Source organism: Camelus bactrianus, chromosome 33 (assembly GCF_048773025.1).
Source record: "Camelus bactrianus isolate YW-2024 breed Bactrian camel chromosome 33, ASM4877302v1, whole genome shotgun sequence".
Lineage (NCBI taxonomy): Eukaryota > Metazoa > Chordata > Mammalia > Artiodactyla > Camelidae > Camelus > Camelus bactrianus.
The window spans coordinates 14,259,318-14,284,578 of record NC_133571.1 but is presented as its reverse complement, the minus strand read 5'-3'; the positions used below and the strand labels follow the sequence as shown (position 1 = coordinate 14,284,578).

Below are 25,261 nucleotides of genomic sequence, written 5' to 3'. Positions count from 1 at the left end.
GAGAGGCGGGCAGGAGCCGAGGCCAGGGAGCCCTCTGCGTCAGCTGCTGCTCATTGCGCCGCTCCAGTACCAGCCGGGACTCACCCACAGCTCCATGCTTGTGCCTGGCTCCACTCGTCCATCCTCAGAGAAGAGGTAGGTATGTGCCACCTGTCGGAGACTGGGGAGTAGGGGATGTGGAGGGCAGTTCCGTTTGAGGCTCAGAAAGTGAGGTGTCAGCGACAGCCTGGGCAGAATGGGCGCTAGAAATGTAGGGCAAATGCCAGCTGCGCTGAGGATCTCCAGCTGTGGGTGCCAGTTGTGTGAGGGGGCCTGCCAGCTGACAGTGCAGGGTGCGGGGAAGAGCCATCTGTGTGCTGATCAGTGTGTTCTAAGGCAACACTGCTTCGGCAGGTCCAGGGCTCTGAGCCCGGTGTGGGATGTGGCCTGGGAGTGACGCCTGGCCGCTGACAACCTGCTCTCCACGTGTGTGCGCAGCTCCTTTACACTCTCCTCTCAAAGCTCCTGGGGGGCTGTCTCTGGTCAGTTTGCCAGAGGGGTGAGGGGGAGGGTAGCAGTTAAGTAGAAGGGGAGATTTTCCACCAATCCCAAAGCAGAAAGAGGCATCTTTGAAATTCTCACCAATCTCAAACCAGAAGCAGCACGCTGTGCTCCAAGGCAAGTAACTTATACTTAACAGCCAAAGGAAGCCCTGGCCAACTCATTCTAGCTGTCCTCCAAGGAGTGACCATCCACCTCCTGACCTGGCTGCTTTTAGAATGGGGCTGAGTTGGAGCTTCTGCTGAGCCTCACCTCCCCAGGCATGGGCATGAGGAGGTCCCCCAAGTCCCACTCATAAAGTGGAGGAAAGGAGAGCTGGTTGGGTCGGGGTTGGAGCAGCCACCACTCCTTTGAAGCTCTAGATGATGCCAAACTGGAGTCGGAATGAGGACTGGAATGAGGGCCTGGGACGAGGGCGTCCTCTGAAGTGCATCATCAGGACCCGAGCTGAGTCAGTAGCCTCTGCCGAGACAGGGTGGAGGCACCATCCTGGGTACTCCCAGTCCTCAGGGAGCGCCATCGAGAAACAGGAGAAACAGACCGGGAGCAGACGAGAGCACCAAGGCCCAAGAGGTTAAGAATCCTGCTCCGTCCTCCCGTGACCCTGCCCAGCCAGCCCGGCTCCTTAGGCTTGGGATCCTGAGCTCTCCTACAGGTAGAGTGGAACCACCTGGGAGCAGCCAGGATTGCTCCTGGTAGCCTGGGGGAAGCGGCACTTGCTGTATTTTTCTAGACAAAGGAGGAAGGAGCCTAAGTGGGCCTGGCCATTCTCTGATGGGTGGACTGGACATCTGGGAATAGGGCAAGCCGCGTTTGCTCTTGCCAGTTATGGGATATGGACCAGCTCAGAAAACCGTGGCTCTGTTCTCTGACATTCGAACAGAGCACACCCAAGGGGTGGCCTCGAGGCCCTTTTCTCTGTAGCAAGTTTCACCCAAGAGGTGCTACTACAAATACTACCACTAATTATAAGTGGAAGTATTCAATAGAGTGATAATTATCATTTATTGAACTCTTATTATGTGCCAGGAAAGTTACAAATATTATTTAATCCTTACTGCTTGAGGAATAGCATTGGCATTATTATTATTAATATTATTACTCCTGTTTTACAGACTAGATAAGGTTCAGAGAGCTTAGGTGATTTTCCCACTGTCTCAGAGCCAATAAAAGGGATAGACCCAGAATAAAAGCCCCGGCCTAGGAGTCCATTATAAAAGAGTTTGGACTAGAAACCCGAGAGGGGTCCCATCTGCCTCTCCCTATCTGTGTGCCCTTGAGCGAGCTGCTATCTGCCTCTAGGTCTCCTCCAGCTCCAAAGTAAAGGAGGGGGACAAGCACTAAGGCTTCTTCCTCTCCTGCAGTTCTGTGACTGACACCTCCTTCTCTATATTTTTGCCTCAATTCCACCCCTATCCCTCTACCATCTTTCCAGTTCTGTTTCCCCTTGAATCTTCCTCCTGTTCCACTTCAAGATGCCTTCGTTCAAACAGTCCTTGTAGGATCTCCTTGCGGGGTACTGGCCCACCACCAGGGAGGGTCTGCCACTGCCCCTTTAATTCTCCCCAGGCCTGGAATGCGAGAGAGTGGTGCTGGCCATCTCTGTGAGGTCAGATAAGATACTATATATATCGGAGTCGGTAACCTGAGCTCCGGATTACCCAGCCCCTGAGTCAGGCTCCAGCCTCTGGGCTGCCACTGTGCTCCCTGCCCTGCTGGGGAGGAGAAGACCCCAGATCCCGTCCAGTGTCCCCGGACACAGGTCAGTAGATGCCCTCTTTGGTATCTGAACTTTACAGGGTCATTGTCCAGAGGGCCCTGGACTGTCTGTTTTGGGGAGCATGTGAAAAGCTGCCCCACTGGTGGGTGCTGTGGACAAGGCCAAAAGCTCCAAGGCCCAGAGGAGAAAAGCAGAAGCCCTAGGGGAGATGGAGGGAGGGGCTCTCCTCTGGGGGGCTGGGGGGGACCAGAAGAGTGCCTGGAAGGGGGTGATTGGAGAAGAGAATGTAAGGATTCCAGTAGTGCCTGGGGACCCATGTCTTTGCCTGTTCTTGGAAGTGTAGAGATGCCCACCCCATCCCAACCCCAAATCAAGAAGCACCATCGAGGCACTGCCCTAAGCCCACCACTTCCCCAGTCAGGATCTGGCTTTAGTCTCCAGCCTCTTTATCTTACCTCTTTGCCCCCTGCCAACCCGTGGGCAACTACCAGGATCTAGAGAGAATGAGATGGACCACCCCCTTTGTTGATCCCCTGCCAAGGTATATGCGGCATGATTAGGCACTAAACTGGTGGGTCACCAGGTGCCAGCCCCTGAGAGAGAGAGCCACCAGTGACCTGCTGAAGGGGAGAGGGCAGGCTGAGGCACCTGGAGGCCTGAGGAGTAAACAAAACCCTTGGACTATGGGAGCACAGATATGCCCCACCCCAACCCTCCACTCTGCCTGCATCCTCCACTTCTGCCAGGATACCCCTCGACCCAGGAGTTGACACTTGTGTCTAGACAGGGCCCCAGCAGCTAGGAGTGTGGGCTGGAAAGTGTAGAAGAAGGGAGACAGGGCCCCTCTCAGCCCACTTTACCCTTCAAGGTCAACCATCCCAGTGCCTCATTCCGATGTTGTTAGCAAGCAGCTTTGGGAAGCTCTGAGGTCACCACTGTGGAGGTTCCCAAGCACCTGGTCCGACTTGCTGGGACTCCCCTACTCACCCATCCCGGACACCTGGGTAGGAGGGAAGGGACTGAACCCCATCTAGGCGTACCTCTGAAACCCAGTCAGGGGCTTTCTATCCAGGCCATGGTGAGGCCACAAAAGCTGGCATGCCTTCACCCCAGAAAGCAGAATGGATCTGGCCAGAGAGGGGCCATGAAGGCTGCTGGGGTTTAGGGCATTACCCATCCGCTACCCTGGGGGCCGGGAGTGCCTGGGATTCCTGGGGAGTAAGTCCCTCCCCTTGCTGGGCAGGTTAGGGAGCCCTTCACGTGAGCAACAGGAAATGACAGTGGCTGACGTAAGGGGCCCAGCTACCCCAGTGGGATAGGGTTCATTTTAATCCCTGACTCACCTAGCCTGGGTACCTTGGGGAGTAGGCCGAGCTGCAGCAAGGGTAAGAGGCTGGGGGGAATGTCCATAAGCAGGCCTTGGGCCAAAGACCCTGGCTGGGGCCAGATGCTGGGGCCAGGGGACGCGCAGGAGCTTGGCACCACGAGTGAAATGGAGGCCTCCGGGACCATCTCACAGCTGATCAGCATCATACTGGGGCTCAGGTTGCGCCTGGCTTCGCTTTCATTCCCCTGCAGTGGAAACTCAAAGGGCAGCTCCTGCGGGAGTCTGTACCTGCCATGCTATTGCCTAAACAGGGGATGCCTGGATCTCCCCAGACCCTATGCCAGCTGAGGGAGAGGCCAGGGAGGTGTGAAGTGGGGGCCTGACTTCAGGGTAGCTATGAGCAGACAGAGCACAGGTGGAGATCCCTGTCCAGCTCTACCACCACTCCCAGTGTGACCTTGGGAAATCCACATCACTTCCCTGAACGCTAGTTTCCTTATCTGCAAAGAGGCATAATAATAGCACCTGTTGCTTAAGGCAATCGTGAGGATTAAGTGAATTAATACACTGGTGTCCCTGAAGTCTTAGTGCAGTTTAAGCTTTAATAACTTCAGAAATATGAATGCTGAATACTTCATTTGAATGTTTCATTATTTAAACGTCTTGTAAAAATTTTTTTAATTTTGAAGGAAAATATTTTGAATTTCAATTTAATGTAAAAAATTAAACCTTCAAATGACGTTTGTAAGTTCGAGGCTTTGATTCTTCCCAAAGAATCAAAGCTTCAAACTGACCCTCACTCTGTATGAAGCATCCTTAGAATTGCGCCAGGGGCACAGTGAGGCTGTCTGAGGGTAAGACTTTCAGCTGCTGAGAAATGAGAAGCACTCAGCACAATGCCAGGTCCAGAGGCACTCAGTACCTGCTGGCAGGGATGACGGCCACCTGGCTCACTAGTCCTTCTAGGAAAAGGAATGCAGCCACACCTCCCAAGAGGGGGAAACTGAGCAAAGGGAGAGGGAAGTCTGGCAGAGCGGGGCAGAGCCAAGGCCCTCAGTGAGATGGCACGAGGAGGAGGCTGGCAGGCAGACTGTCCGAGGTGGCGGGCACCTGGGGAGACGCTGCCTGGAACCACATGCCTGTACTTGCCAGCTCCCGGGTAAACAGTGAAAGGAGTTGGGCAGCAGGGGCCCCACGCTGGGCAGGGAGGGGGATGGGGGATCACAGCCAATCGGCTGGCCTCCCACTGCCCCATGAAAGGGCCATTCAGTTCAGGCCGTTCCTGTGGCAACAAGGAGACTCGCGGCCATGTGAGTGCCCGTCCTGTCCCTGTCTTGCGCAGCAAGGCTATAGCCAGGGCCCCGGCCTGCTCTCCCACCCAGGGTGCCTTCTGCAGCCTCCAGGGACAACTGTGCCAGGTAATGCAAGGGGTGCCAGCCCAAGCCTTCTGCTCACCTGAAAGGTGCTGGCACTTTCCTCAAGAGTGAAACTGGGGGGTGGGGGAGGGGAGAGGCATGTTCAAGGCCTGAATAGGGACCTTTTCCCAGACAGGGCAGCTTCCAGGGGGCTGTTAGTGATGGCAGGACCACCGTGGGGGGCAGGAGGGGGAGATCTGTCAGTCGCCTGCCAGATTGGAGCAGACAGGAGAGCCAGAATGAGGAGCCAGCCCTCCTGGGATTCTGGGGGCTGGAAGGTGTGACTGCACCTCCAGCCCCCAAACCTTCCCAGGACTACTTGTGGGCCATCCAAGGGCCGACTGTCCCTGTATGCTGTACCTTGTTTGGCCCCAGCACTTCTGCGTCAGCAGGGCCAGGAGAGGTCACAAGCTTGGGGCACTGCCCGCAGAATACCAATTCCCTGGGAACCTTCGTGTGGGGAAGAGGGGGGAGACCAGTGGGGAGGAGGCAGGAGCTCAGGCCCTGGAAGAGGGGCAGTCATATCTGATTGGCTGCTGGGTGTCCCAGAGCCCAGCTCCTGAGACCTGGAGTCTCTTTGACTTTGAATTATTGATGGAGCTCTCCAAAGTGAAATAGAGCAGGACTGGTCCCATGCCCCTGCCCCTGTGCCTCCTTCTGTCTCTCCCCCAGGTCTCCCTCAGCCTTCATTCTCTTCCTTCTCTGGCCCCCAGAAAGCTAAGCAAATGGGAGGAAAGTTTGTGGTTTCTCCCTAATCCTGCTGGAGGTCTTTCTCCAGTTCACTTTTACCTAGAAAGGGATGAATGATGTGCTGGAGGTGGGAGCACAGTGGGCAAGGAAGTACCCACGAAGGGTAAGAGGTCCCCGGGTGGGAAAGGCAGGCAGTAACTCCAGGCCAGGCCTTTGCAATGCCAGTCTGGACTGAAAATGGCTGGAGGTCTCTGGCAGTGTCTAGAAGTTCTGTTCTGGAAGTTGCCACCTGCCAATCTCCCACCCCTGCACCTATCCCACGCCATACATGGACTGAGTTTCTGGAGCTCTCTGCCAAGCCCTCAGCATTTGGGGCTTGGCATCAGCTTCTCTCTGCCCTAATGGGCTGGGCTGTGGGCTGAGGGTAGGCTATGGGCTGCCCGAGCCACTGACTGCTGAACAGCTAGATTCTGCCCACTGCCCGCTCATCCGCTTATCTCATGGGGGCTGCAGGCAGAAGCCTGGCGCCTGGGGCTGAGGTCAGAGGCCGGCCAGGCCAGGAGACAGCCAGCCCTGACATTATTATAGGCCTATGAAGGGAGGAGCCGGGCTGCCTGGCAGGGGCTGGGGGAGGAGATAATAACCCCCTTCACTGTTGGGAGCTTTCACATGGTATTCTCTCATTTGCTCCTCGCAACATCCCTGTGTGGTAGGAGTCATAATGATGATTATTATACTGATTTTACAGGTGAGGAAATTGGGGCTCAGAGAGGTTAAATGACTAGGGCAAAATCACCCAGCTTGTCAGCCCCAGGGCACGTCCAAACTGGCCCCTACCACGCTACTCTGAGAGTCCTGGATGGCTCTGCACCGCCCCCCACTACCCCAGGAGCCCCCCAGGAACCCCTGCTGACTCTCAAGGACAGGGACCTTATCCGACCTGCCCTTCTCTCTGAGCTCCACTGTATTTATCTACTTATTTTGAAGGAGGTACTAGGGATTGAACCCAGGACCTCGTGCATGCTAAGCACGCTCTCTACCACTGAGCTATATCCTCCCCCTCCAGCTTCATTGTAGATAAAGCCTGCAGACTTAGGGTGATGGAGAGTGGTCTCTAGGGGCCCCCATGGGAGCCTAAATTGGGGGAGAGGGGTGAATCCAGATACAGTGGAAGGAGCACTGGGCTGGAAATCTGAGAGACAGATTCTAATCCTGGCTCTGCTAGTGTGTGACCTCGGCCTAGTCAGTGGCACTTTTCCTCTTTGTACAACAGAGAAATTATGATGGATGATCCTTCATGGCCCTCAAAACTCCCCAATTCAGAGATTCTTTGTTCCTTCACCAGACCCATCCCAGCTGCCAGGACTGGGGGTGGGGACAGGGAGCGCTACCTTCAGTGCAGGATTTTAGCCTCTAGGGGGCCCCCTTTGCACAAGTCATTATCACCAAGAGCAGTTCAGGATGGGTGCTGGCAGGGGAACCCCTGGGAGGCCACAAGGCCCTAACTCCACTTATAGAACAGAAGGCTGAGATCACAAAGGAGGTTGGGCTCTACCACACGAGGATCCCCTACCGCAGCAGGTGACCCTGTCCAGGGAAGAACTCTGGGATTGGGTCTGGAAACCAAGGTCAAGCGCCCTCTCAGCTACTCACCCCCAGCGCCCTTTAGTCCTCTCATGAGCCTCCTTTTCCTCATCAGGGATCTGGCTAAACGATCCCCAGGTCATGCCAGCTCCAGACAGCGCAGGATTCCCAAAAGACTCCAGCTCATCCCATAGGTCAGAAAGGAGAGGATTAGCCTAGACTCTTGGAATGTCCGGTGCTTTCGATCCAGGAGGGGAGGGTGGCGGCATCCCGCCATCGCAGGAGGATCTGCAGAAGCTAAGGAAAGGGAGCAGATGGGATCTGGGCTGGAATGCTTGTTGCTTGAAGGGCTGCAGAGGTAGGGCAGTTCCTGCTTTCATGCCAGAGTCTTCAACAGGACCACTCGGGGTGGCCAGGACTTGCTGAGAGTGACAGCCCCCCATGGTTTCTTGGTTTCTTGTGCTTTCCCTGAGGTCTGAATGCACAGGTGCGTGCAGACCCGCGTGCATATGTGTGCACACACACGCAGAAGTGTGTCTTCCAGCGGTGGGCCAGTCTCTCGTGGAAGCAGACCACAGGGTACCTGGGCAAGATCTAACGTCTGGCCAGCTGGAGATGGAGAGCAGGTGCAGTGGGAGCCTGACCCCCAGCAGGGCTCTTTGACAACTGCTTTCTTTGTCTTTCAGCCCATGAGGCTCCCAGTCCCCACTGAGTGCCGCCCTGAAGGATGTCCCAGCTCTCCTCCACCCTGAAGCGCTACACAGAATCGGCCCGCTACACAGATGCCCCTTACTCCAAATCAGGCTATGGCACCTACACTCCCTCTTCCTACGGGGCCAACCTGGCTGCCTCCTTCCTGGAGAAGGAGAAGCTTGGTTTCAAGCCAGGCCCCCCAACCAGCTTCTTCACCCGTCCCCGTACTTACGGCCCCTCCTGCATCCTGGACTATGACCGAGGCCGCCCCTTGCTGAGACCCGACATCATCGGGGGTGGTAAGCGGGCGGAGAGCCAGGCTCGGATCGCCGAGCGGCCCTCAGGAAGTGGACTCAGCGGGGGCAGTGGTTTCCCTTATGGAATGACCACCAGCTCCCTCAGCTACCTGCCCGTGAATGCCCGCGATCAGGGGGTAACCCTGACCCAGAAGAAGTCGAACAGTCAATCCGACCTGGCCCAGGATTTCTCCAGCCTTCGGACCTCAGATAGCTACCGGATAGACCCCGGGAACCTGGGCCGCAGCCCCATGCTGGCCCGCACGCGCAAGGAGCTGTGTGCCCTGCAAGGGCTCTACCAGGCAGCCAGCCGCTCCGAGTACCTGGCCGATTACCTGGAGAACTATGGTCGCAAGGGCAGTGCACCCCAGGTGCCCAGCCAGGCCCCTCCCTCACGAGTCCCTGAAGTCCTCAGCCCCACCTACCGACCCAGTGGCCGTTATACTCTGTGGGAGAAGGGCAAGGGCCAGGCCCCTATGTCCAGCCGCTCCAGCTCCCCAGGGCGAGACACGATGGTGAGTTTGCCCCTGGGGGACCCAGGAATGGGCTGGGGAGGCAGTCACTGATGTAGAAGAGCCAGGTGGAGGAAAGGACTGCCAACTGGACCAATGATCGAAGACAGAGGTTTTCTTACCCACACCTCACAGTGGCTGCTCCTGAAGCCCAAGTGGGGACAAGCCAGGGAGGTCATCTCAGCACATCTGATGCCCTCGTGGCTCGGTGCCTTGCTCAGGGGTCTTCCCACTCTCCCTAGGAAACCTACTTCACGACCTGTGCACTCAACGATGGTCCAGCAGTGCTCTTGGAAGTGCCCAGCTACCCCCACCTACACTACGATTCTTACCCTCTACTTTCCCAGCCAACATGCTGGGGTCCCCTGCAGGCCCTGCCCCCTCCTGGACTGAATGCTGAGGCCCCCAGACCACCAGTGTGCCCTGTGGTAAGAGAGGCCTCCCTGCTCTGGTTGCATCTCTCCTGCTCAGGCTTTTACATCCCAGCCCAGAGGTATGGGTCAGCATCTGGACATAAGACATCAGGGGAAAAGGGGGACTCCTTTGGTTGACACTGGTTGGCTCAGGACCAAGGTGTCTGGACAGTAGTTTTTGCATGTCTTTTGAGAAAAATGGTGGAGAAATTTTTGTCTAGGGCTTTAGACAATCCAATATCTCTATACTCCAACCCTGCCGGGGCTGGAGTGAAGGAAGGGGATCTGCTGGAGACCAGGGGTATGGGCTGGCATGGCCCCACTTCCATCTAATCCCTAAACACCCCTCTCTTGGGGCACTGACTACCTTCTGCCTTGTCTTTATTGGTTTACCCATTAGGTGGTGAACCCTCAGAGGATGAGAAAGAAATCACATCTCTACATCCCTCACCATGTGCCTAGCTCAGTGCAGAACTCATCTGACCTGCTTATCATGTGGGTGGATGGATGGATGGATGGATGGATAGATAGATAGATAGATGGATGAGTGGGTGCCTGGGTGTGTGGATGGACAGACAAGCATATGGGCAGGATAATTGGGTGCTGTGTCTCCTTCATTACCTTATGTACATTTCCCCTACTCTTTGGACATGTGTCTTTTAGAAACAATAGCTGTGCTGTAGCAAGAAATGCTGCTTAGGGTGCTTGTCTGGAAAAATGGAACAGGAGCATAAGGCAGGGGCAGGGCTTTGAGTCATACACCTTGCAGCTTGTCATAACTAAAGGTCTTGAGAGGACAACTTTGATACCATAACTTAAGAGAGTCTGGGCCTTGCTGGGCCATCTGTGAAGCCATGGGAAATACCAAAGCTGGTGACTCCTAGAACATTCGGACCCTGAGAAGGCAGGGTTGGCTACGTTGGAGAGCTAGTGTAGACGAGGAGTGGGAGACAACAGGGCTGGCCTGGGAGAGAAAGATGTGCTCTCAGGGGGCACGTGCTTGGGTTGAAGCGTGATTCACTTGAACACGTCTGGTGTTGCCCGTCTCAGGGGCAGTCAGAACGCAGCTCTCAGTGAAGGGGCTTGGGTCTTAGAAGCCTCAGAGGGGCTCCCTCCCTTAGCTCAGAGGAATAGGGCTCTTTATGGTGGGGTCTGCAGACAGCCTACATCAGAATCACTTGCACAGCTTAACAATTCAGGGTCCTGGGCCCCACCCAGATCCCCCGAATCAAACTCTCTGGGAATGTGCCCTTTTCACAAGCCTCCCTGTAACCTTCACACACGCTGAGGTCTGAAAACCTCCCTTTACAGATAAAAGGGCAGACCCACCCTCAGCCCCAATCACAAAAGGGCAGGCCTCCTCCTCCTCTGGGAGTCAAGACTCCACTGGGACTCTGCCTCCTTCCCACACTGGCATACCCCAAACCTCCCTGGAGTCCGCTGCCCTCCAGCCCTTCCACAGCGGACACACGGCCCCACCCCCACCCCAGGGCTGGGGGGAGAGAAGTTTTGAGTTGGCCTCTGGGCAAACTTGGCCCCCTAACATCCTTCCGTCCCCTCCAGAAACAACTCACAAGGCACTTAAGGAACCAGTGGCCCTACAACTGAGCTATTGTTTCACTCTGAGCTCGTGCTCAAGAAGATACTGCCAAATGGGAAAGGCCCCTCCTGGGGTCAACAGTGTGAGACCTTGACTTTACCTCGCCCCCTCTCTCCTCACCATTCTCACCATCACTTCCTGGGGCTGACCGCATCTTGCTGCGGTGAGAACAACCCTATTCCTAGGGCCTGGACCACTTCTTTCTAAAACCAAGTCCAGTTTCCTTTCCCATCTTCATTTGGGGATCTCATGCATCCATTTCCAGTGCTCAGCTCACTAGCAGTGTAACTAACCTCTGAGAGGTTCCTGAACTTCTGAACCTGTCTCCTCTGTAAAATGAAAGCAGTCACAATTCCCACGTCATAGATGATTGTGAGGGATCAAAGATTGTGTGTGAAAGGGCCTGGCACATAGTAGGTGCTCGATGAATGTCCCTCCCAGGTGCTTTGGGAAGCAAGAGAGGTGTGAGCCATGGTCCGTGGCCTCAGTCCATTCACAATTAACTTGAGGAAATAAGTTCTACAAATAGTTGCAATAGGAGGCAGCCCGAGGTGTTTCTCTGTGTCATAGGTGGTGGGAAAGGGAGAAGTCACCTGAGGCCACGATGGGCTGCTATGACCGCTGGAAGGACAGTTTGCCTCTTTAACCTCGGACACCTCTCATCTGAGCTGTTTCCTCATCCATAAAAGGGAGTGGTCATGCCTGCCCTGCCCACCTCACAGGGATGTCATGAGGCTCAAAGCAAATATTGGATGTGGAGGAATCTGAAACCTGTAAAATGCTGCAGGAGAGCTTAAACTTAGCGGGGGGGGGGGGGGGGGGGAGATGATGGAAAAGGGGCATTTGGCATCTGAATGGAGTGGGGAGGGGACCACGGTGGGGAAGAACAAAGGTGAGAAAGCACATCCTGTTTCAGGGTCCAGTGTGATCTGACTCCCCTGGGCCCCCACCCCAGGGCAGCCCTGGCCCCAGGCTCTCAGGGTAGCTGACTTGAACTACAGTTGGCACTCACAAAGGAAGGTCAAAAGCAGACCCAACCGGGGAGTAGAACATTTCCAACCAGACTCATTCCCCTCATTAATACAATAGCCCACGTGAACTTGGAATATCACAGATGCAGCTGAGCAGGAGTTAAAGAACTGGTGGGGGGAGGGGAGGACACATGAATTCCGAAACCACCCCCCCCTCCGGCTTGCTTAAATACCAACAAAATGCCAGTCCACACACCAGTGCAGCTCAGCCTAGGACAGTGAGGGCTGCCCCAAGCTTCACCTTCTGTTTTAAGGCAGAGAGACTGGAGAAGAGCGGGGTGTGTTAGTTCAGGACTGGTAAGAAAAAAAAGAGAGAACTTCCACCACCCACAATGGGGACTCCAAGCCAGGCCCGGTGGGTTGGCCCTGCAGAGAGCCGAAGGCTCAAACACCCAAACCAGTCCTGTCCCCCCTCCGCCCCACCTCTCCTGTTCCCTCGGGCCTATGGAAGGACAGGCTGTTCCCACTGAGCCCGGCCAGGGCTGCGCTTTAACCCTACAATCCATCCTAATCCTCCTCCGCTCCACCCACTCCAGCTGCTCCCTCCCCGGCCCTGGCATTCTGCCCTCCGGCCTCAGCCCTGCCCTCCCCTTGCCTTGCCCTGCCCAGGCCACCCTGTCGCCTCCCCAGGAAGAGCTGGGGTTGGCCCAGGGCCCTCCAGAGCAGTCACCAGACCGGGCACCTGCTGCTCAGGTACAGAGCCAGAGACTGATGGCTCAGAGTCTGAGACTGAGGCTCAGAGCCTGGTGTAGCCTGTTACCCTCAACACAGCCTCCTCCACAGCCTTGCTCTCTGCTCTGGAACCTGTTGCTAGGAGCAGACAGTCGGGGAACCTAGATTACCAGGGTTCTTTTTGCCACTGGGTCTGCTGACTCAACCTTGGGTTCCAGCTGTTCAGTGACAAGGAGATTATATAAGCTGAGGTCATGTGCTTTTTCTCTTGGGTGGGACTTTGGACTTGACTGCTGCAAAGCAGTGGGGAACAGGGAGGAGTTTTACTCCCAAGAGAACTAGCTGAGGACAGCAGGGGCTGCCCTGGAGCTCCCGGGTGAGAAGTATGACCTTCCTCTCTCCGCTGCCTTCTCACTGTTTACTCAGCCACGCTGAACTGCATCCCTGCTGTCTTGTTTGTCCAGCTTGGCAGCCTGAGACCCTGGGGCTTGTCCTCACCCACTTGGCCACCCGGAGGAGGCTAAACTTCGTGAGGGCCTGAATCTGTGCTGACAGCATAGGACAGTCATGTGGAGACCTTAAGCCAGAGGGGTCCCACAGCCAGGACTGGTACTAGCTACTGAGAAAGAAAGAGCGGTCGGTTTGTGGTCTGTGGTTAGACTCAGCAAGACACCGATGTCTCCATCCCTTGAAGACTGGCTGTGGACTGTGACCTGGCTGGTGGCCTTGGTGCTACCTTAACCAGGCTCAATTTCTCAATCAGTGCCCAGTACCATGCTCCCTGCCTCCTCCTCCATCCCCACTCCAGGTTGTCTCTGGAATTAATGTGGTGCTGGGGTGGGGCTCAGCAAAGCAGAAGTTAATTCAAGCCTGGCCAAATATCCCCTGCCCCTGAGGAAGCCACTCCACTGACCATCAGCTGCAGAAATGAACACCATGTTCAGGGCTCAGAGCTGGACACGTGGCCCCCTGCACCCTCTCACCGCCATGGATATGTAAAACCGGCACCCCACACAAAGGTACAAGCAAGAGGGAAGTGTGTGGGCCTCTGGAATCCAGCTGGTTCGGGCCAGACTGCCCCCTAGGCTCAAAAGAGTACAGAGATTTTGGCCTCCTGAGGTCTGAGTGATGCAGAGAGGTGGAGCTGCCTATAGAACTTAGGTAGGACTGACTGGTCCTCCCCACGAAGGGCACTTAAACCCTAACAAGGATTCTGAGCCCCTGCCGGTTCAATCGGTGGATGAGGCCACCAGTCTGTCCCATTTGAGGTGGTAACAGCAGGTGTGCATGGAAGCAGGGCTGTTGGCCTGAAGGCATTTGCCTGGGCCTGAGCAGTTTTTCTAAACCAGGACCCAGCTGCCCACTAAGATCTGAGAAAGCAAGATCTCCATAGTCCAGCCTCAGGCACAGCTAACCGTGACTTTAACTTATTTAAATGCTCCATTCGTGCCAGGAAGGATTTGAGGTGAGAAAATTATTTACAGGGGAGGCAGGCCAAGCACAGGCTTTGAGAAATAGCAGTTTCGCTCCGGGTGCAGGAATGAGCCCTGCTCAGATTAGCTCAGCGTGTTTGAGGCCGAGTCATAGGGCCAAAGCCAGACTCAGATCCCGTAAGACTGTATGTGTTACCCGTCCCACTTCAAGAAATGGCACGGAGGGAGGAGAAGGAGTCTCACTGGGACTTGGCTAGTTAAGAACTGAACCAACAGTTCTTGGTTGGTTGTGTCCTGTAGCAGCCAGACCTGCCTGACAAGACTGGACCCTGTGTGAATTCTTTCCGCCCAGACTTCTCAAAGGGCTCCCACGCAGGGGCTTCCCCCATCTGGGCCTCCCTGCTCCCAGCAACGTCCCTAACCTTCTGCATTCCAGGAAAGAGGGAGAGAGCGTACTGGCAGGATGCCATGATGGCCTGGGGTAGCCAGCCTATATCAGGGGGAGACAGGCCAAATGCTCCAGTGCGTGAGCACCTGATGGACAGCGTTGTCTGCAGCACACTTATTCAACAGGCAGACCCAGACTCACCCTGCCCCCTCTCCCGAGGCCCAGTGGGACTTCCAGGATGCCCAGCAGAGCCTGGTCTGTCCCCCTTTAGTGATGGGCTCAACACCTTTATTAAGCACCCACTAAGAGAAGCCCCAACCCTGCCCTTGAGGAGGTATCAGTGTGATGGCACCATCAACACACAAGCTCAGATCATTTACAGAAGTCTTAGAGACACTTAGGAAACAAAGATAAACATATTAAGACAAATTAATACAGTGCAAACAACATTAATAAACAGTAATGGGGTATTTAGAGCTGGGTGGAGTTCATTAGAGAAAGCTTTGTGGAAAACATGTGTTTTGAGCAGAATTTACCAGCAGGTAATTAGCAGAGAACAGGAAGGGCCATCCAGAATCTCCTGGTAGTTGCTGCAAGCCTGGGTTTTGCTGTAGCACAGGTCTGGGTTCAAAGCCACACTGCCATTTACTAGCTCTGTGGTCCTGGCAAGTCTCTCTCTTGACCTCTCAGGGCTTAAAGTCCTTTGTCTAGAAAACAGAGGTAATAGTTACTGCATCATTGTGTTATTATGCAAGTTAACTGGGATAATATATATAACGCACTTAGAAGTACCTAGCATTTAGTAAGTACATAATCAGTTTTGCTTTTTGAGAGAAGGCAAGTGGTGAAGCAGGTTGGTTGGCAGCAAGGATCAGAGAAGAGGGAGGGTGGTGACAATGGTGTGCTGCCTATGGATGACAGCCTCACAGACAGGGCTACCTGAGGCTTCCGTACTGGAGAGAAGAGTCGGCCGCTTGTGGTGTTTCAGGGCAGAAGAGTGATGTGATGAAATGCAGGCATTGCTGCAGACAGTGTAAGACTGGCTTGAAAGGGTGTGGTTAGAAAGAAGGCAGCGAGGACAAAAAGGCTGTTGCATTTTGTCCAAGGTCCAGGTTTGGTCACTGGGCGAGGACAGTGACCTAACATCCCGCCCTCACTTATTAGCCAGGAGAATGCCCTATAGCTCCTGCTGCTGTCCACTCCTCCCACCACCGCTCCTGGAACACACAGGGGCAACCGTCTGTACACCTCTCTCAATAGCACAAAATTGCTGTTCTGTGGGAGGCCTGGGGTACAGCCATACGTGTGTCCTGGGCACATTCCCCGTGTGGCTGTGGTCGTGTGTGCAGTGCGCGTGTACATGTGAGGATGAGCAGGCCAAGAGGAACAGAAGGAGGCCACAGATGAGTAACAGCACACACTGCTGCCTCTCAGTATTTTTAAATGCTAAAAATACTGGCTAAAAATAGCCATCAAGCTCCAAACAAGATACTTTCCCCAGGCAGATTCTGTGTGGGTACCCGATAGGTGAGGCGGGTGGAGCATCAGGAATAAAACACTGAGACCTCTGATCTTCAAGTATTGCTGCCCCTAGGTCAGAGCAGTGCACTCTCCCCCACACCAGCTGAGCACCTATTTCTCCACCATCGTGTTGCTTTATCCCCATCTCCCAAAAAGAAATCAAAATTTGAGATTCTGGAAGAGATGGAGTTGGGTAACTGGATAGAAGAGGCCAGAAAAGATTCTTTCCTGGGGCCAAAAGGGACAGTGACCTCTTCCACCTTATAAAAATATGGGCACTGCCTCTTGATAATGGGCCAAACCCTAGTTCCAACTGGAGGGAGGAGGGGAGGTCAGTCCCAAGGCCCTGGAAATCTATCTTCCTAACCTTGGCCCAGTGACCCTCATGGACTGTGTGGATGTTGGGCTTCAAGAAGGCCTGAACCTCCCCCCACCCCCCGCCAATGCTGTACAGGTTTGTGCGTGAGTGCATCTTTCCCTGAAAAACGAGTACAGAGCTTTCATCTGGTTCTCAAAATGATCTGCAAGGCCCCAAAAGTAATGAATCGCAGGCTGCCTTGGGGGAGGCTCACCCGGCTGACACTCGGCCTTGGAGACATGTCCTCTGCGGGCCTCAAAGTGTCTCCCGAGTCCCAGTCCCGAGGCGGGTCCGGGGCTCCGCGCTCCGGTCCTGCCTGCCGGGATCCTGCCCGCCGCGGGGGGCTGCGGGTCTCTGCGGCGGGTGGGCCCGGCCGGGGCCAGGGAACGGTGGGCAGGGGCCAGGGAGCGGACCCGCAGGAGATGAGGGGTGGGCGGGGGAGCAGCCTCGCCCGGGTCCGCGTGCCGGGGCCCGGGGGCGGGGCCGGGGCGGGGCTGGAGCCCTGGCCCCGCCCCGGCGCTGACGTCGTGGGGCCCGAGGCTCCCGCGGGGGCCGGCAGTCCGCCGGATCGCTAAGCCGGTGCCGGGGCGGTTGGCGGCGCGCGCCGGGGAGGTTGAGGCGGAGCGGCGCGCGGTCGACCCGCCGTAGCGGTTACCGCCGGGCGCCGCGGACGGTGTCCTGTGGCGGCCTCGCCGGCCTGGGCGTCCGGGCTGTGGGTCCGCGCGGTACTTCCCCGCGCCCCCTTGGCCAACGTTAGGCGAGGGGCCGAGCCCGCCGCCCGCCCCCCAGCATGCGCACCTCGTACACCGTGACCCTGCCCGAGGAGCCCCCCGCTGCCCCCTTTCCCGCCCTCAACAAGGAGCTGCGGCCGCGCTCCACTCTCTCCCCTTCCCTGCTGATCTCCACCTTCGTGGGGCTCCTGGTCAACAAAGCCAAGGTACGCGGGGCCCTTTTCCGGGACCCCCACGCTGAGGGCTGGGGTTCCGCCTCCTCCCCGGGACGCCCCAACCCATACCTCCGTCTGCCGCGCGCCCTCGGCCCGGGCGCGGATTCTTCCCAGCCCCCCCACCCTCCTTTCCCAGGGTCTCCCGGCAAGGAGTGCCCCCTCCCCATGTGATCTCACGCTCACTCGCGGCCCCTGCCCCTTGTTGAGGTCCCAGCCCCGAGTCCCCCTCCCCTCTCCCTCTCCGCGACCCAGGCACCAGGTGGCTCTTGGGCTCTTAATTAATTCCTGGCACCTATCCGGACAGGTGCAGGAAGGCGTAACCTTGACTAGTTCTCGGGGTGTGAGGGAACGGGCAGCTCGCTGGACTCTGCTGGTGTGACTCCTCCAAGGCCAAAACCCAGCAAGAAAGGCTGATCAGAAGGGGGCTGCCTCCCCGTCACTGATCCCAAAAGGCCCTCTCCCCGAGGGTCGGTAACAGGGGTCCTTTGACCCCGTGAAGGGCAGAGGAATTGCAGACTGGAAAGAGGTCAACGTCCCTTCTCTTCCCAGCCCTCCCCAGTTCTGCTAAGTGGGCGCTGGAGCCTTCAAATGATGTAGCCACTCCAGAGTGATGCTGGGGCTAAAGGCTGGGCACTGTCCCCTGGGGGAAGGGAGAAGGGGCCAGAGCTTGGCAGATCTTATGTAACAGCACCAGCTCCCGTGTTGGCAGTGCGTGCACTGCCCCGTGCCAGGGCCACACCAGGCTCCTTGGCTGCAGCCAGGACTCATGGCTGACCCTCATGGCACAGGTGAAGTACGCCGGAATGCTCTTTCCTGGGCTGGGGTCTCGAGTGTGAAGGCACAAACCTCAATCAGCCTTTTTAATATGGCCTATATTCCCGGATGTTTCCAATGCCTTAACGTAGAGCGGGTGCTTCCTGAGTCCCCTGCACCTTCGCTGGAAGGTGAACGCTGTTTACTGGCTATGGAGGTGGCATCTACTTTCTAGACAGTGGTTGCTACTGAGTCACATTAGGTGTGCTGCTGGCTAATTTGAAGGATGTTCTTGACCCAAATTTTCTCAGCTCTTTGCACTTGAGTTCCAGCATCCTAGCTGGAGTCAGTTCCTCCTCTCCTGGTGAGAGGCTGGCTATACAGGGTCTCTCCCAACTTCTCCAGTTCTAGCTTCTCCCTGTCAGCCCTGAGGTAGGATTGTTTTCCCCGTAAGAAAGGTCACTTCTGGGACATTTTGTTCCTCTCTGGAATGGAAAGTGCTGACTTTCCCTGGAGCTCCTGATTTCCTATTCATGGCAGAAGACTATCTGGCAAGGCAGAGAAGAGTCCTGCTCTCCCCTCCACCCTAACCCCCTGACTCCTGTCACCCAGCCGCCTTCTACATAGGATGCTTACGAATTGCCAAGTGGTTTCAAGCTCAGGAGGTTTTAGACAGACACAACCCCCACCCCCAGAACGAAGAGGGTCCTAGCGATGCCTTGAAGGAGCCTCTCCAGCTCTCCTCCACCGGCCAGGCCACAAGTAAGATTAGATCCTTCAGGATAGTAACTGTTCATCACGATGCGTTCTTCTTGACCCTCTGTCTGCTGGGTCAGAGTGTCGACACCGCAGGAATGCTTCCCTAGAAAGATGCCTCCGGTCTCCCGCTGCCCTACCCCCACTAGTGCTGCGTGACTGCATCTCAGCCGAGGGTGGACAGTGACAGTCACCAGTGATGGAAGCACAGGGGGGTGAGAACTAATAAAGCGCTGCCAGAAAGAGGTGTCAGAGTGGGCGTTCAGCTGCGGGCGGGCTTTACTGCTTAGTTCCAGGCGGGCAGCACGGAGACGTCAGTGTTTCTGCTGGGCCCCAGGTTGCCCTGAAAGTGCTGGTAAGGTCTTTGTCCAGGGAATTGTCTTTGTTGTGGCCCCTGCCTGGAACATCAGGGTTTAGATTGTTGGAAAGGTAAGATTTGAATTTTGCTTTTGGGGCCCTACACTGCTCTGTTCTTCAGAGGCTACTTATACCCCACCTGCTGCCAATAGGCTTTTCTTTCCAGCTGCAGGTAGAAATCAGGTCTGTCTGCTGGTTTAGGTATTTCCTTGCCTGCCTGTTAGTGTTAGACCTAATAAGTGGCAAGGAGGGATCCTCTTACTTGTGGGATCAGCAGGGCAGTTCCTGAGAAAAGCCCTCCTTCAGCCTGCTTCTCCCCACCCCACCCCCCTTATGCTGACAACCTCATGGGCTTTGAGCTGCTGACAGCCTCAGATGCTGTCAGCACACGGCATGAGTAATTTTAGCTGAGTTATTTCAGGCTTCTGTTCTGATCAGGGTTGAGCTGGCCCCACGCATGCCCCAGCCAGTGTTGCTCCAGAGCTGCCTGCTCCCGGGTCCCCTCCCTGAAAGGGAGGATGGCAGGGTCCTCTGTGCATTGCTGCTTTAACCCTTTGAGCCTGAAGGTTTTCTGACTCCTTGGAGGTTGGGCCAGGATTAGCCAAGAGACCTGGAAAAACAACACTCAGCGTCCTTGACCCAGCACCTGCGCTCTCTCCAGCCCCCTTCCAGCCTCCACCAGAGGGACAAGGGCAGGAGTAGCGCCTGCAGCCAGGTGCTCACCTCTGCGTGGCCACAGTCTGCCATCAGAAGGATTCCCAGCCAGTGGCCAGTCAGGATGTTGAAACCTGAACCAGGTGGGGAGGATTCTCCCAGGCTTTAATCAGCCCTGAGGAGCTGAGCTCAGCTGAAAGGAATTCCACCTGTCCCTGGCAATTCAGAATGGCAGGCCGACAGAATTTTTCCCAGCTGAAGATCTGAACTCAGTTGATTTTCGTCATTGGGCTTTCCAAGACCTCCTTGAAGTGGTTATTAGTATAGCTGCTTTATAGCTCAGACATTAGCGGTACACGTGTAGGTCATTTAGAGTGTGCCTGGACTGGGGACCTGAAACTTATGTCAGGAATCAGATATGTGAACTCCCAGTCTCTGGCTCTAATCTCTAGTCTCCAACATGGCAGAGAATGAAGAGTAACGTAAAGATGGGAAGAAACACGTGGTCAATAAAGGAAAGCAAAGCCTTGAGGAATATTTTTGTTGTGTGTTGAAAATGACAGGCATTCTCACCCCTCTTTCTTACAATGTACATAGACTAAAGTTGGAGAGAGAGTAATGTGTGTGGCCTGATGCTAGCAGCTACAATCGGCCAGAAAGAACCTAGCGTGGGGCCGGCTTCTTCCTTCAGCCTCATATGCCACGTGTTCTTTGCTTGCAGAATTCTAAGAGCGCCCAGGGTCTGGCTGGTCTCCGAAACCTTGGGAACACGGTGAGTTCTTCCCAGCCCACTTCTTCCCTGAGACCACTCCCTTCCATCCCTACTGGGACCATCTAACCAGAGTCCCCTCCTGGCTTCAGCTGACTCCCTACCCTCCAGGCCAGTTGGTAGCTGCCCTTCCTGACTGGTGTTTTACAGAATTGCTGGGCTCTGCCTCATCCCCGCCCCCAGCAGGAAGGACTGCTGAAGGGGAGTTGCCCTTTTCGCTGGCGGCCTAGCTACTTTCCTGGATCCTTCTCAAGGACATCCATCACTTCCCCACCCACTTCCGTCTGGCTCCCCCACACCCTTTTGTACACCTGTTTAGTAAATAACCAGTTGCGTCACCTGTGCCAGCGGTGGGAATCTGCCTCACTTCACACCTTTCACTTACAGAAAGAGGAACTTGAGGCTGTGGGAGGATTCATTTCAGGGCCAGGTGAACCGGAGGGCCTGGGGTATTAAGGAAATAGACATGCCAGCCGGGGGTCTGTCTTCCCCTGCTGATGGGACGCTCTCTTGCAGTGCTTCATGAACTCCATCCTGCAGTGCCTGAGCAACACCCGGGAGCTGCGAGATTACTGCCTCCAGAGGCTGTACGTGCGGGAGCTGAGCCACAGCAGCAGCGCGCACACGGCCCTCATGGAAGGTGAGGGGCCCGTGCGCGCAGTGGTCTTGGTCCCCGCTGGACACTTCCCCGCTCTCCTGCTGCTGTCCTGGTGGGGCTGTGTTCTGTGTTCCTCTTCTGTTTCTTTTTCTTTGGCTTCTTTTTGTTGGGACTCTAGTTGCTGAATTTCTTAGAGAAAGGGGCTCACCTGTCTTCCATGCCCCCCTCTACCCTCTCCTTCCAAGAATTTGCAAAACTAATCCAGACCATATGGACCTCATCCCCCAATGATGTGGTGAGCCCCTCTGAGTTCAAGACCCAGATCCAGAGATACGCCCCACGCTTCGTCGGCTACAAGTAAGGGCCCGGGGGGACGGGTCCTCCCCAGGGTGGGTGGTGGCAGCAGCAGGTGCTAGGGACGAGGGGTGTTCTCACTCTCCTTTCCTCGGGTTCAGTCAGCAGGATGCCCAGGAGTTTCTTCGCTTCCTTCTGGACGGGCTCCACAATGAGGTGAACCGGGTCACAGCGAGGCCCAAGTCCAACCCCGAGAACCTGGACCATCTTCCGTGAGTAGGAGGAGAAGCATGCCAACTTCTTTGGGGGTAATAGTTTGGGGGAGGATTTTGGATACTAAGGATTTCAGTTGGTAGACCTTTAGACTTATCATGGTCTGAGCTCTGACCCAGTCGTCTTCCTCTCTCTGGGTCCCAGTGATGATGAGAAAGGGCGCCAGATGTGGAGGAAATATCTAGAACGGGAAGACAGTCGGATCGGGGGTAAGTGCAGGCACAGGGGCATGCCTGCCTCCCCTGTGAACTGCTTTGCCTGAGCAGAGCATGGGTTCTCCCAGGGACCCCTCCCAATGCCCAGTGCCCAACCAACCAAGGCAGGAGTGGTGGTGAGAAAGGAGACCCTGCAGTTAAGCATCGCATGTCCATCTCTCCCCCAGATCTCTTTGTGGGGCAGCTGAAGAGCTCCCTGACGTGTACTGATTGTGGTTACTGTTCTACTGTCTTTGATCCCTTCTGGGACCTCTCACTGCCCATTGCTAAGGTATGCACCCCTGTCACCCCACTTTTGAAACGCAGCTCTTATCTTCTCTGTGTTGTTGACTTCTGACCTTTACTTTTCTCTCCCAGCGAGGTTATCCCGAGGTGACTTTAATGGATTGCATGAGGCTCTTCACCAAAGAGGATGTGCTTGATGGCGATGAAAAGCCAGTAAGTCACCCTCCGTGAAAGCGAGAGCACATCTCCCAGAGCCCTCTCGGGGGCAGACCAGCCGCGGAATTGCTGGATTTGGCCATCAGCCTTCCCCGCGAGTCCTTCTCAACTCTGTCGTATCTTTCAGACGTGCTGTCGCTGCCGAGCCAGAAAACGGTGTATAAAGAAGTTCTCCATCCAGAGGTTCCCAAAGATCTTGGTGCTCCGTATCCTTCAGATCCATCAGGGCAGGGACTCGAGAGACTGGTGACAAGGGGCCACTGTGAGGGCAGGCAAAGTAGGGAAGAAGGAAACTTGATGGGCTTTCATTCTCTTGTTTGCTCTTCTGCTTCCCAGGAAGTGCAGTCACCCTCAGGGGCTTGTCTCCTGTTCTTTGACCCTGTTCTCACCACCCTGCTTGTCCTTGACTCACATCAATACCAGATCTGAAGCGGTTCTCAGAATCCAGGATACGAACCAGCAAGCTCACAACATTTGTGAATTTTCCACTAAGAGACCTGGACTTGAGAGAATTTGCCTCAGAAAACACCAGTAAGTATTTTTCAGCTGGAAGGGCAGACACAGGGCACAAGTATCTGAGATGCAGATGGGAGGCCAAGAGGTGGAGGGAAGCTGCTCACAGGTGAGATGGGGAAGCTGGGAATAGGGGGCAGGCTGGGGACGGGGGACGCAAGGGATGCCTGGGGGCTTGAAACCTTGTGCTTCCTCCTCAGACCACGCTGTTTACAACCTGTACGCTGTGTCCAATCACTCCGGCACCACCCTGGGCGGCCATTACACAGCCTACTGCCGGAGTCCGGTGACAGGCGAATGGCACACCTTCAACGACTCCAGGTGAGACAGACCTCAGACGCCCGTACCTCCGTCTGTGCCTGGACAGAAGAGGTCAGGGCCAGAAGGCTGAGCGGCTGCCCATTTGAAGACTGTCCAGGAGACAACAGGAGAGGGTGGCCTCGGGTGTCCAGTAGAGAGATCAGAGACGGGCCCTCTCACTCCCCCAGCCGCTCGGCTGCATCGCGGTGGCCCTCGCCCGCCAGGCTGACCTGTCCCTGCTCTCTCCGCAGCGTCTCCCCCATGTCCCCCAGCCAAGTGCGCACCAGCGACGCCTATCTGCTCTTCTACGAGTTGGCCAGTCCGCCCTCCCGCATGTAGCAGCGAGGAGTACAGCCCGTCCTCCCTCCCCTGTGGTGGCCCCACATCCAAAGTTCTTTTAAAAAGACAAACAACAAAAACACCTGACACGTAAGAGGAAGATACAGTGAAGCTGCCGGGCAGGAGCTGCTGCAGCCTGGACGGGGTCTTGGGGGGAGCCCGGTGCTCCCAAGCCCGCCCGGCAGGGAAGACGGGACACTGCGGGCAGCCAGCACAGCGCCCCTCGGCTTCTCTTGTTTGCATTTGTAAGCTTGTGGTTTTTCTCCTGTGTGTGATAAACAACAACGGTCGGCGGGGAGAAGATGCTCGTCCAAGCCGCCGGCTCCAGCCCCCACGCTTCCCGAGAAGACAGCGCCCTCTGGAGCCTGCTGGGAGGATCGCTGCCTGGAAGTGCCGCCCGTCTTCCCCTGGACCCTGCTCACCCTCTATGGTCCAGGAGCAAGAGAAGCATCCATGAGCTGAGAGCCCTCTTAACGCTGCTAACTCCAGGGGCACACGTGAGGGACATCTTTGAAACAAGCTGTTTTTGGTTTTTAAAAGCCCAACTTTTTTTTTTAATTATCATAACTAAAGTTTTCAGACTGGAGATGCTCTCCTTCACACCTCTTAACAGCTGGGACATTGTGCTGGTCATTTTTCTTTTTTTTTTTTAATTCTTCAAATATGACTTATCTAGTGCTAGCCCCCAGTGGTGCTAGGTGGGAGTTGGCCAGGCCCCAAGCACAGCCACAGTAGGCCTGGGATCTGATAAGTTTTTTGGTTTTTTAATGTTTTGGATGGAATCTAGTTGCCTCCAAGAATTGTGCCTTATAGCATTTGGGGACCAGGGGGTAACTGCCCCTCCCTGAAATATCCCTCTGCCTCTGCCCTTTTCCCCAGTGCCATGTTCAGAGCCGCTGGCGGAGCTCGGGGTGGTACCCGCGGTCCCTGGCTTGCTTCGCATCACAGTGAGGTGAAGAGGAGAGTAGGTGAGAGGAGATGTCTTCAGGTAGTGCGTCAAGTTCTTCCCTCCCGCTTCCTCTAAGCCACCCCTGGTCTACTCCCCAGCTGTTGGAAGGATAGCACAAGCCCCTGACTCTAGAGCTGCTCTTACCTTTAATTTATTCCCCCATAACATGCTCTTTCTCCCCATCTGCCCTGCCCCAAGCCTCCTTCTCAGAGCCTCCTGACACAGGCCCTTTGGACCGAGTTTCTCAGGGATGCCCATGCCGCCCCCAGCTCCTCTTGGCATCAGTCTGCAGTCCAGCCTGGGAGCTGGAACCTGGGTGTTTTGGGACATCTTGCCTCAGTTCTAGGATTCTTTCCCACGGGCTTGATTTTGCCCTAAGTAGTTGGGCAAAAACTGTGCTGTCCCAGAGAAAAGCTGTTTAGCAACAGGGCGTGGAGCTCTCTGCACATCCACAGAGCTGGGCCGGGCTTGTGCCCCTCAGAGCCTAGAGCTTTCCAGTGCTCCCAGGAGGCATCAAAAAAAGACACCCTGAGTTTAACTGGCCTGACAGCCTTTTCCAGGGGAGACCTGTGAACCTGAGCCAAAGGGCTGGTGTGTACACTTGTTTACTGTGTAAGCAAGAGTAGAAGAATGTGTGATGTACAGTGGAATCTTGTACAGAATAAATAATAGCTTTGAGAAACAAATTGGTGAGCAGTGGAATCTTGATTTGGGAGGGGTTTGAACCCAGGAAGCACTCCTAGCCTGTCAGTGGCCAGGTATTTTACTGCTTTGACCAGATTGTAAATTCCAAGTTCTGGAAAAAGTTAACTACCCGCTTTTTGGTTTAAACTTCTCAGTTCTGTAAAAAAAAAAAAAAAAAAAAAAAAAAAAAAAGCTGAACTAGTACTCATTTTGAACATGACATTTCT

General features: G+C 55.4%; 1 protein-coding gene and 1 long non-coding RNA gene across 10 annotated transcripts; one reads left to right on the top strand and one right to left on the bottom strand.

Annotated features, from left to right (window-relative positions):
- Positions 1-25,036, top strand: USP2 (ubiquitin specific peptidase 2). 9 transcript variants are annotated; one of them, XM_045515562.2, is made up of 14 exons: positions 1-135; positions 7,963-8,780; positions 9,020-9,205; positions 20,381-20,431; positions 20,945-21,068; positions 21,272-21,383; positions 21,482-21,592; positions 21,738-21,802; positions 21,976-22,079; positions 22,166-22,246; positions 22,377-22,495; positions 22,586-22,780; positions 22,963-23,083; positions 23,314-25,036. In XM_045515562.2, exons 2-14 carry the CDS (start codon positions 8,004-8,006, stop codon positions 23,461-23,463), a joined length of 2,196 nt encoding a protein of 731 aa, XP_045371518.2. In that variant the 5' UTR covers positions 1-135; positions 7,963-8,003; the 3' UTR covers positions 23,464-25,036. The 9 variants fall into 9 exon arrangements, with proteins under 9 accessions (XP_045371518.2, XP_045371520.2, XP_045371519.2 ...); XM_045515564.2 differs by having other exon boundaries at positions 6-139; XM_045515563.2 differs by lacking the exon at positions 1-135 and adding an exon at positions 1,045-1,195.
- LOC123616435 (uncharacterized) lies at positions 14,682-16,670 on the bottom strand. The gene is made up of 2 exons (XR_006724429.2): positions 16,408-16,670; positions 14,682-15,021 (listed from the first exon to the last, which is right to left on the bottom strand). It is a non-coding gene; the product is annotated as an uncharacterized LOC123616435 (long non-coding RNA).
- Positions 25,037-25,261: the final 225 nt, after the last annotated feature.

Bases quoted from the DNA above. Each gene is read 5' to 3' on its own strand.
- USP2 (XM_045515562.2), top strand. From the start codon at position 8,004: ATGTCCCAGCTCTCCTCCACCCTGAAGCGCTACACAGAATCGGCCCGC. The intron at 22,781-22,962 runs GTAAGTATTTTT...CTTCCTCCTCAG, and splicing joins ATTTGCCTCAGAAAACACCA to ACCACGCTGTTTACAACCTG. The intron at 23,084-23,313 runs GTGAGACAGACC...CTCTCTCCGCAG, and splicing joins CACACCTTCAACGACTCCAG to CGTCTCCCCCATGTCCCCCA.